At 43.0% G+C, this 12304-nt stretch overlaps 1 protein-coding gene across 2 annotated transcripts in view; it reads left to right on the top strand.

Annotated features, from left to right (window-relative positions):
- Nucleotides 1-12304, top strand: part of NRK (Nik related kinase) — a 121782-nt gene that overhangs the window by 8275 nt on the left and 101203 nt on the right. For both annotated transcript variants that reach the window (XM_073358334.1, XM_073358335.1), the window contains one exon: nt 423-488. In XM_073358334.1, the coding sequence (XP_073214435.1) occupies nt 423-488 (66 nt within the window). The remainder of the gene's footprint in view (nt 1-422; nt 489-12304) is intronic.

The following is a 12304-nucleotide window of genomic DNA, read 5'->3' on the forward strand; positions in this document are numbered from 1 at the left end:
GAGAGATGTCCAAATTCATCCTCTAGATAGGCTCAGTGATTAGAACTGAGACTTGGGACTTCTGGATTCTGTTCCTGCCTCTGCTACTAAATTGTCATGTGACCATGGGCAAGTCATGTAACTTCTATGCACTTCAGTTTACCCATCTGTATTTATCTATGATATTGGTGTATTTAAGCTTTCATTGGCTAATATTTATATAGTGTTTTTAGAGGCGTGGCTGAAAATTGTAATAGAAGTTCATCATATTTTACTATTAATGATGATTATATTACTATTTAGTTGTTTTATTATTCTCTCTATTTGTAATATAAATCGTTACGAGACTTTTTGCATTCTGTTCGTGAAAATAGTGCTCCCTTTGAAAAGTGGGCGTGTAACCGCTTTGCCATGAATAACAGTATTTACTGTACTTTTTACAGGACCCAGCAGGGATATTTGAACTGGTGCAAGTAGTTGGAAATGGGACATATGGACAAGTCTACAAGGTTTGATGCCTTTTTAATTTACTATGTCTTTCCTGCTATAACTGTTGCCCTATAGCAAAGAACAGGGAAATGTATAAGATGTGGGAGTGGTTGTTACAGTAATAGCTTGCTTTGTCTCTCTGCATAACGGTTCGTGCCTGTGCCTGAATAGTGGCAGCTGCGAAATTGTGTGCTTTTTCCTCCAGTGGCACTTTCACCTTTTCGTGGGCTCAGCCCTCACGCTGATTTCCACCACCCTGGTCTCTCAATCTTCTTGTCATTTTCACTCTAAAAATATTTTTCATAGACTGCTGGTACAGTGCAAATATAGTGAGAATATTTTAACATGAGAAATAACTAGTATACTGCTGGATCAGGTAGAGTGCCTTATTTGGGGGAGAGGACACAGAAAAATATTCATAAAAACAGCCGTGCCCTGTAGGGCGCTGGCATGAGTGAATTACTTAGCCACGCTCTTCAGGAGGGCTGACAAGTATCTGACTCTTCCCGTTGCTACAGTTCATTGCTGGGACACTCGGGCAGAACTACCAATCAGTTAGTTATGTCAACGGATAATTCACCAAGCACCACATGAACGTGCTATACAATGTTAGGCAAATTATGCAATATGCAGTTTGACTTAAGATGAGAATCGGTGTCAGCTGGTCTAAAGAAGTGGATTTGGGGAAGGACTATAGAAAACAAACGGTCTTTCAGTCACGAGGCCTTCTTTCAGAATGATCGGAAAAGGAGAAATGGAGAAAATATAGAGAGACTTTAGATCCGTGTTTCCCACCTGGAGAAGGGAAATGGAGGAGGATGCAGGACACAAGATCAGTCGAAGGAGAGCACAGGGCAGGTGAGAGAGGCCGCAGCAGTGGAGAAAGCTCCTTAACCTTGGATCTCCCACAACTCCCACCAGGAACAAGCTCCTGCAGCAGTGGGTAATGTGATGGGCTACTCTCTGGAAGCCACTTTCATCTATCCCTGCTCCTTGCGGGGTAATGCAGTTAGCCACCGGCCAAGGTCACATATAGAGGACTCGGGCTCAGGCTGTATCCCACTAGTGTAGGCTTCTCGTCTTTTGCAGCACTCACTCAGCTTTGAGGGCATATGTAACCCTGCTCTGTCCATCCACCAGCAGACTCTCCCACTCCAAGCAGTGTGCAGTCTTCTGGTTAGCGGGGAACAGTGAAGGGAAGCCGCAACAGAATAACAAGCTAGAAAAGGAATAAATGTGTCTATGAATACGCATGCAACGAGAAATAGAAGAAACAAGAGGAAAAGGAAGAAGGATCAAAGGCAGGAAAAGAAGGGGAAAATGGACATGGGGGGGAAGGCATCTATTGTATCAGGATCTGGTGGTGGAGACGTGGGTTCTGATTCAGTTGATCCATCCGAATGAGGGAATCAGGTGTGGGGTTGTCCACTAGGAAGAGGCTGTGGATAGTACTTATCATTCCTCAAGATGCCCAAGATACATAATTCTCAAATGTATGTTAGTGTTGGATAAGAAACAACTGGTTCCACATTTTGGTCCCCCTTTGAGGTTTTAAAGATCCATGGATACCTCATGGAAAAGCCTGGGACACCTTGTCTGTACAGACAGTTCTGCTGAAATACTAGTATTTAATGGTATTGTATTATAGTATTATAATAGTATAATATAATAGTATTTTTTGCCTTTCCATCCTGCATTTTTTATTTGACATTTTTATCATAACTTTCCATCTGCTGCAGTGTTTAAATCTCACTTGTTTGTTACAATGCAGCTCAGTGGCTGTGGCAAGGATTATGAAGTCAAAAGTAGAGAATTCAGAGTTCCCATCGGCAAATCAGAAGCCAATAAACTTTTAGGGCCTATGAAATCAGTGGGGTTGCATGGGTTTTACAGAGGACAAATCTCCACCTGCAAAAATGAAGATTGCTGCTGCCTGCTACATAATTTCCCTTCGTAATATAAAATAAACCCATGTATGATAGAGAGAGAATTATTTCTATCTAGATACTCTTTTATGGATTTTTTTGGGTTGGAGTTAATCAGCTGCTCTTTAATCTCCCTAAAAACAGGAAGGGAAAACATAGTTCAGTTTATTTACTGAAAAAGAAAAAGTTTTGAGAGATCATATGGTTCAGCTGAAAGTTAAAATCTAAGTGCAAAAGCATGTAAGAAATGTTGATAATACTAATTAAGGGTAGTGCCTCAGGCATTTGTTCGTGGGAATGAAGGAGAGCCTTGTATTTGGTGGAATGGATGGTACAAGGATGAATATGATTGGGTAACACTTCCAAGAACCAGTGACCAAACAGTAAATGGGTCCGTTTAGATATCTGGGAATGGAAAATAATCACATCAGCATAAGAATTTAAATAGGGCCAATGTTAATAGGACAATAAAACCAACTTTGTTGTAATAATTTGTTAGGGCTTTTCAAATCTCCAAGCTAGGGTCAGATTCTGATGTAACTGAGATCAGAATCTGGCCCTTAAAGTGCTAAGATAGCAAAGCAATACCAGTTTTCTTTTTTTTAAGGCCTGTTTGTGAGTAAACTGAACTAGAACGCTGCTTTCAATTCAGCCTGTTTTACATTGCTTAATTTTTGGCTGTCTGTGAACATTCTTACCACTGTGCTTCCTTCATATAAATATTTCTGACCACTGAATTTGGGGCCCATGGACAAAGATCTGTTTAATCAAGAAATACAAGTGGCTCTTGGCAGAAGTGTAAAGTTAAGTCATCCTGTCAAGGAACGTGAACAATATGATTTGATTTAGGTGACCAGACACAAAGCTTCCAGCGAATTCCAAATATTAAGTAATCAGTTGAATACTCAGTTTGAGCTGTCTTCACATAATCCAATGCTCAAATGTATTTGTAAAAGCCATTTACTGAAAAATTTTGAATATTAAAACAAATTCGTTAAAATACAATCTGTTTGCAGATAACTTGCAAACCCAAAGGTTAAATGCATAGAATAAACAGTTTGGCCACCTGTAATGGAAATATGATTATGGTCAGGGTTATGGTATTTACATATTTTATTCTGGTGTATAATTTGGTTTTGGTCTGTAATTAGTTGGGACTGATAGAGATGGGTTAGTGGATGCTGGCATCATTTTTTAGCTTGTGATCATAAATATTTGAGTCAGAAAGTAATCCCAGCTATCCCAATACTTAATTATGTCACAGGAGCATGTATTCATTCTTCAAAGGCAGCAGTATCTTTCATACATACCAAAATAGCTAAATATACACATAGACAACCTAAAACACAACTCAGGCTCAACAAACTGTGTCCAAAGCAGCTAAGCAGACCAGCTGGATCTAGAAAATCGGAATTGTTATACTGTATTTTTTTTAAAAGCATGCAACTCTGTGAAAACAAAATTAGAGGTTCATCATTACATAGAAAAAGCTGCTTAACAGACTTTCTGAGAGGGAAAAATGATATCTGTACTGGAATGTTGTGGACCCAGTTTCAGTTCTTTGCCAGTTAAGACGGAAGTTATAAAGCCGCTATAAAGCAAAGATTGTAACAGAAACACCAGTCTACATATGTAGTTGGCCCACAGTAACATTAGAGCTGCACAGAACAGCTCTAATGGTAGGATCTGTATACTTTAAGAGAATAAAAGCTAGAGGAGTACTATTCAAACAACATATGGGGGGAATCAGGTTTGAAGATCTCAATACTGGCAACCTCAAACATTCAAAAATATGAGTAAGACACACAAAATCATGAGTCTGGCCTAGAAATAATCAGAGTTTTATAAAATGATGTATTTGAGGTTCTTTTTATTTTCCTTTTTAATTTTTTTAGGCTTTGGGTTTCACATTTCATGCTTTTATCTGCAGCCATAATGGCTAGAAACATAGATTTGGGTTTGGGTTTTTCAAATGACAGCTGAGATTCTTATGAAATCACATGCCTCCATGAGCAGGCATTAAGAAAAACCAGATATCACGGGACTCATGATAAAATGGTGAGAGTTGGCAAGACTGATGAGGGTTCACGAGCGGAGCAAATTTAACATCACGTAAAAAACGTTCACCTTAAGCCTTTCATTCAGCTGTGCCGCCTCGGGTTTTAAACACAAGGGGACAGATGGTGTCCAGTCCCTGCACACAGGTTTGCATGGGATGGAGAAGATGTAAGGAGCTTCCCTGGTGCATGGGCTGAGTGGCACAATGGAAAGCCCTTGGCAGCATGGTGCCAACAGAAGCACAGAAGTAAGGGTGGCCATGAGAAAAGTGATATTTGTCGATATTACTTGAAACAGCAGACTTAGCACCCCACTGCCACCCTTACTTCTGCACTGCTGCTGTCACCCGGGGCTGACAGCCAGAGCCCCGCCACCTCTAGATGAGGGATTGGTTGAGGGGGAAGGAGAGCCCGGGTGCCAGGACTCCGGCTGTCCTCATGGGCGGTGGGTGTCACAGGCCAAGGGAGGCTAAGCCTCTCCTAACCCAAGCCATGGCCTCGCCCATGGTCCGTCCCGAGGCCCTGCCCTCACTCCCCCGCTCCCCCAAAGGTGGGGGGGCTCAGCTTGGGCCAGCGGCTGGACCTTGGGGTTCGGGGCGGCCTGGGGCAGCTCGGGCCAGTGGGCGGCTCAGGCCAGCCGGTGCCCAGGGGCAGCTAAGGCTGACCCGGGGTCAGACCGTTGCTCGGGGTCAGACCTGTGCTCAGGGCAGGCCGGCTGGTGCTTGGGCCGGCCAGCGTAGCTAGGGCAGGCGGTTTGGCTGGCACTCCTTCAGCCGCAGTGGGGGGCTCTTGGGGTTCTGGCAGGCAAGGGGGGTGGGAAGGGTAGGGGTGGGGCCTCAGGTAGAAGGGGTGGGGCCAGGAGCTCACCTCCCCGAAAGGCGGGGGTTCACACGCCTTCTGGGTATGCATGAGCCCAGCCACCTGGGGCTGACAACCAGAGTGCTTTTTTAAAAAGCACACAGCTTGCACCTCCCTTGCTATATTCCCGGGCCTCCTTTGGGAGGCCTGCCCCATAGTTTGAGAATTGCTGGCCTATGGTATCATAGAATATCAGGGTTGGAAGGGACCTCAGAGGTCATCTAGTCCAACCCCCTGCTCAAAGCACGAACAATCCCCAGTTTTTTTCCCAGATCCCTAAATGGCCCCCTCAAGGATTGAGCTGACAACCCTGGGTTTAGCAGGCCAATGCTCAAACCACTAAGCTATCCCATCCCCCCAAAAGGTATGGGTGGGGGAGGCATGACTCAGTCCGTTGGTGATATAGTCATGCCTGATATACTGACTCGTTTATTAACAAGCAAAACCACTATTTGGGTGCACTTGGCTTGATCTCCAGGGGAGATGCTGTATAGCTCCAGCGAGGGTTTGTAAAAGCTCCTGATCAATAAGGCCGCCCAGACAGAGCAGAAAATGCAGCCATTTGGATGAATATGACTGCACTGCACAAACGTAAGTCTAGCCAGGGAGGAAGTGAGAGTGTTGTAGGCTGTCCGTGTGACCCTCTGATTTCAGTTCCTTTTGAATCTGCAACCACATGACCTCAGGCTTTCATCTGGCAAGTTTGAACCTGGTACAGCTTGGCTGGGAGTTGACAAAGCTTTACGTAGCTGCTCCAGGACGTGGTGTAGGAGAGGCAGTATGTGGCATGCTTTGCTGTGAATCAGTGCTGAGCAACATCTAGGGCACTGTACTGTTGGGGATTGTATCGTGCAGAAGAGTGGTAAAGCCAAGGGTCTGACCTCTTGTGAGTACAGAATCCCAGGTCACTCTTTGCAAGGGACTCTTAGTGTCCTGGCCCAGATTTTTAAAGCTATTTAGTTGCTGCTCTGTTCAGCGTTGCTCTGCCTAACTGATTTAGAAGCCAAATTCTCATTTTCAGAAGGGATTTAGGTACTTAGGAGCCTAAATCCCTCCTGAAAATGAGAATTTGGCTCCTAAATCAGTTAGGCTTTGCAATGCTGAGTGCAGCAATGCTTATATAGCTTTAAAAATCTGGGCCTTAGTATCTATCTACCTTGATTACCCTGCATGGTATCACCTGTTCTTCGCTTTCTCCCCTACACTGTTGTATTGCTGTGAGCTGCTAAACCCTAGCCCTGTTACACCCCAGATGTGGGTCCATTTCAGTAGGGGTTTGTATGTATATCACTTGAATTGTTTGGGATGAAACATACTGTTTATTTTATTTACTATGCCTTTAAGTCTTAGTGTCAGGCTCGTTGGTGGCTAAGTGTGCAACAGAGATCTATGAATAGAATCTAGGTCTTCTGACTTCCCATCTGGTGCTATTAGCCACAGTGGCACTCTTCCAGCAGGTGTGACCGCGAAAACCCTGAGTAGCAGATAGGTGGGGCGCATACAGTCAGCGTCATTTTTAAAGAGTCACTCGTCTGCCCAAAACCACACTTTAACGTGTGCTCTGAAAACTGTCAATCCTACAAGCTCAAGGTGGGCTCTGAGACTCAAGCTGGGTACACATCATCACCAGTATAGATGTTGTAGGCCAAATTAGGCCTTCAGTGACATCCATGCAGCCTTATTGTCTTCTGTGTGATTCCTTTGATGGGGCCTTTTGACTTTGATATTCACTTTCCTATCTTGGTCCGACATGTTGGCTTTCTTTGTGAGAAGGCATCTGTGGAGGGCTGAGGCCAGGGGCTGGGGAGTGAATCTCTTGAGGCAGGGTGATCTTGTTTTGGAATATCTGCTTGCAGGCTGGTGGTCAATTGTGGAGGGGTCGCACAGGCGCTGACTTCTATATTTCCCCATGGCTGCTCTGCCCTGAGGCCCCGCCCCCACTCCACCTCGTCCCACCCCCGATCCCCCCTCACCCCCAAGGCCCCCGCCTGCCCACTGCCTGATGCTCTCTGTCCTTCCCCGGGCACCTCCAACCAGCTGCCAAATAGCTGATTGGCGGTCCCGCCGAACAGCTGATTGGTGGCCCTCCTGAACAGCTGTGACCAGTGGGTGCTTGAGCCCCAGAGCACCCACGGAGTTGACACCTATGAAGGGTTGTCACTGTTTTGTGTTGCACTGGTGGAAAAGGATTGCATGGTTAATAGACGACAAGGGATCCTAGACCTTAGGATGGATGTTCTTTTTTGGCTGCTTAAATCTAAATGAGTGAATGGTTTGTGCTCTGGGCATGGTTTACGCTGCTATCACAGGTGTGACTGCAGGTCACGTAGACATTCCCAAGCTAGCTTTAGTGCAGACATACCCATAGTCAGCAATTCCGTGGATGATGGACTCTAGCTTCTTTGGTTCTGCAGGACAAACAGGAAGGAAACACCAATAAAAACTTGCTACTCTGATCACGGGTGACTCTGAATACATACAAGGAGCAGATCGTCTGAGTAAGAAAGTAGTGTTTTTACCCTGCTGCTTTTTGGAGTTGAACCACTCTTCAACATCGGCATGAGTTATGAGCTACTGTAAAAGTAATGTACAGTAGCAGGCAGTGTTGTGAAACATATATGTGACTTTTTGGTTTCTCTTAAGCAATTTGCAAATCTGTTAAATTTGGCATAATTAATTGTATTAGATAGCTGAATAAAATAATTCAGGCCCTTTATCCAGAAAGAATCACAAAGATACTGTACATAGTTTATTTGTCAGGGAAGAATTGGAACTGCCTGCAAAGCATCACATAGCCTTGCTAAATTATGAAGTGTGAAAGCTTGTGGACCATGCTGAAAGCCTTAATTGATGGTCGTGCCTTAGGCATGTACTTGAAGGCTAAATTTAAGAAATGTTACTATTATGTTCACTGTAAGACAAAAATTGAAGGTGCTCAGGCACAAGGACTGGGCTAAAATCTTTCAACTGCCTGCCTCTGAGGGCTAGGTGGGCTAGGCTGCCTTCCTTGAAAGAATGTTAATCCCTTATCGCTAATGAATTGCAACACTGGAGTCCCCAGAGCTTGTCATAATCACAGTTCTTTTTAAAACATCAGATAGGCACAGTGTATTTTAATACCATAGTTCCTTATTTTTGGTCAATTAAGTTTTCCAGGCCAATTATAGTAATCAGGGCTCTGGGGTTTTGGCAAGGCAAATAGGGACTTCTTTTAATTTTTAGATAATGGTAAAATATAACTTCAGATCCCAGCGGCGGTTGGTCATAATATTGTTCTGTGTGTTGCTCTTCTTTGTAAAGTCTTGAGTTTTTTAAGAGTTCCTTTGGCCTTGTTTGTTATCTTGTCACTTACTAGCATTTTATATTGTAGTCCTTTGGCTAGGGTGTACAGTATGGGTATTACTGTCCTCTGTTGGATGCAGTCAGAATTGATCAAGTGTGTGTCATCAGCCCTATAGTGCTAGCAGCTAATGGAGATTATCCTTTAGTTCCCGTGGTAGGGGTGTGTGCTTTGGAAACCAGAGGATCTGAGTTCCATCTGTGCTATTGCCATGAAGTTTGAAACGCCATGGTGAGCAGCTGAAGGACAACCATGAAGTCCTAATGTAGGTGGCCACAGGTTTGTTGCGGTATCCCATGTTCTTGGGGTGGTGAGAATCCAGGGAGACTTGTTACTCTTACTTTTGTCTGCAGATCATGCCACAGTGGAAAGTGCCTTGATTAATAATTTCCAGGTTCTACTGTATCTTTCTCATTTAGGGCAAGATTTCCCAAAGGCCCACCCTCCCTTTGGTCAGAGCAGTTTGCACCTGCAAATCTATTGCAAACACACACTGGAGCACTTGCCAGGAGAAGTTATTAAGAGGCACAAGTAGTCTGATTCGTACTCTGAAGCTGCCCTTAGTGACTGAACCCCCAGAATTACCGACTCTCATGATTTTATTACAAGTATTGTTATATTCACTGTTTTTTCTTAAAGCTCCTGGAGTCTTGTAAGTAAGAATTTCAGCTTTCAAATAGGCAAATAGAAATAACCTAACATTTATTATTTTTAGGCCAATTTCATGATTTTGGAGAGCCTGACTCATGGTCTTTAAAGGCTTGGGCTTAGCAATATTGGAGCCCCCATGTTGACCATCCTGCTGGGTTCCCACATCTATGAGGATGTGCAGTAAAGGCACAAGCTGAATGGGGAGGGTTTGGGGAATGCAGCAGATGTGTATCTTACAGCAGTGGATGTACCATGCCCTTGATCACACCCACCTGGAAGCCAAGTCCAACAGAGCCTTGTTCACTGTATTTGATGAGCTGATAGACAGCAGAAAGCAGGTGGCTTTTAGTGTGAATATAGGGGGGAAGCAGAAGCACCCTGCATGTACCAGTGTCCGAGTCTGAAGCCAGCAGCAGTGTTTTCCTCATAATTACTTGTTGCGTATGAGGGGCGGATTCTTTTTTCTCTTGGCTTTATCTCCTTAGTGACATGATAAAGCCAAATTCTATTCCGCACTTTAACTAAAAATAGTGGAGCATGCATGTGTAATTAATTGGCTAGTCATAAAATACTGGGTATAGTCAGTAAATATTTAAGAGGGATTCTATTAAGATTCCGAAGTATACATCTAGCGTATCAAAAATAGAACAGTCCGTACATAAAAACGCTCAGCAGAGGAGGTGGTTCTAATATAGTAAAAAGAAAACACGTACTTGTGGCACCTTAGAGACTAATCAATTTATCTGAGCATAAGCTTTCATGAGCTACAGCTCACTTCATCACGAAAGCTTATGCTCAAATAAATTGGCTAGTCTCTAAGGTGCCACAAGTACTCCTTTTCTTTTTGCGAATACAGACTAACACGGCTGCTACTCTGAAACCTTCTAATATAGTAAAGATCCTTTGACTGAACAGAGCCACACACTAAATTAGACATGCCATTTCAACCATTAGCAGATAGTAAATCCTAACAAATAATTAGGTTTGCCGTTTCCAAGTTATGTGTATATACTGGGTCTGATTCTTAATTGCTTTTCAACTGGTGTTTGCCATTTACATCTGTAAGAGAGGGTGTAGTATGCTGCCATTCAAATCTGGTAACATTTTGCACTTGGGAAATCAGGTCTATTATTTACAAGTGGGAAAATGAGCAAAAAATGTATTGGTTGATTCATTGGCTACCTTTTGGACATTAGGAGAAGAGGCTGGGTAATTATCTTGAGCAGGGTTTGATCACGCAAAGTGCTGAGCACTAGTCTACTTGAAATCAGTGCGGCTACTCGTGCTTAAAGTTAGCACATGCTTATGTTTAAGTGCTTTGCTATATCGGGATCAGAGTGATCAGTGCCTTGCAGGACTGGGAGGTGTGTGCTCAAATCCTTACCCACTTATTTATATAGCGGTACTCATGGACCAGGACCCCCATGTGTTAGGCTCTGTAGAAATACAGAACTGAAAGATGGTCCCTACCCCAAAGAGTTCACAATCTGATCTGAGATTATACCCTTAAGAATACAGCCATAGGTTTTCCACCAGAATTGCTGCATGTTTTATTATAATGGTTATTTAGTATTTATATGGTGCTGTAGAAAGAAGCACATCATGCTATACAAGTCAGGAACTGGAAAAGAAAACTCCTATTCCAAAGAGCTTAAAATCGAATGAATGAGTTTGGTATGAGTAACTAACAGGGACATGGCAACTTGAAAGTAGCTAAGCCTCATGGGAATATGACAAGTGAGTTTGGTGGTCTCAACTTTGGGCCTGATTTACCACAGTGTTACTCTCATTATTTAGTCAGATAACTATGGCTGCTGAGTGATATTTACTCCTCATGCAGTGGCATCAGACAGAGAACTGGTAGTAAATGCAGACAGAATTCTCAACAACAGACACTGTCTCCCCCCTGTTTTCTTGTAGTGCTTTAATATTCCATTTCTTTCCTTAATCTTTTTATACACGTCCATACAAGTGTTTAAATAACACATTCGCTGATCCTCTGTCAAACGTCTTATCCTTCCTAGAAGGTAGACAACGAAAGAGCTCCTCATCACTTTAGTCCTGCTACCAGATTTTAGAGCAAGGATAATATCCAAGTAGAGGCTGAGATAAAGAGCATTTCATTTGACAATAATAGCTGCTGTCCAAAAGTACATGTACATTTGCAACTGACTTCAGTTGAGCTACACCAAGATAAGCTGAGGAACTGGCTTGTACACTTTAAAAGCGTGGTTTTAAAAAAGCTGAGTACCCACATCCCCTAGTGCTCAGCACTCGCGCTGGGCAAAATTTTTTGACCAAACTTATTTTTTGGTGAAAAATGCAGATTTGTGTCAAACAAAATCTGTGTCACATTTGCCCATATTGTTTTGGTCAAGAAAACCCTCTTAAAATTAAAGGAAATTGTGAAACAAAAAATTGTTTTGAATTAAGAAATCAAAACATTTCATTTAGAAAATGCCTAAGTGAAACATTTCAATTTTTCCCCGAATATTTTTATTTTTTAAATGTTTAACAAAAAAAGTTCAAAATCTAAACAATGTTTCATTCAACCTGAAACCATGTTCTAATTATTATTTTTCGGACTTGCCAGTGAATCAAAAAACTCAGTTACTCACAAAGCTGTACTCACCACCTCTGCAAATTAGTCTGTCTCAGAGTCATGCTAGGTTCTTTCTGTCTCCTTCATTATCCCCATCATAAAGGTTCTGCGGGCCAAATTAGATTGTTTGTCACACCTGGGATCTCCACTATCTCCTAGGTATACAATCATTGACACCTGAGCAGTCTTATAGTCTTCTGTGGCTTTTCCTGGTTGGAAATTATTGAAATGTCGAGAATAATTCTGTTGATGCAGAGGTGAAAAATCAATCTGCAGCTCAGTCAGTCTTAGACTGTGTCTTCCCTGGGGAGTTAACTTGAGTTATCTTCACTTGAATTACACTGGTTCTCTGCTGCCTTTGCCCTGTGTTGTCATTTACCCCAGTACAACGAGAGTGCAAAAT

The sequence above is a fragment of the Lepidochelys kempii genome, chromosome 9 (genome assembly GCF_965140265.1).
Source record: "Lepidochelys kempii isolate rLepKem1 chromosome 9, rLepKem1.hap2, whole genome shotgun sequence".
NCBI classification, from domain to species: Eukaryota; Metazoa; Chordata; order Testudines; family Cheloniidae; genus Lepidochelys; species Lepidochelys kempii.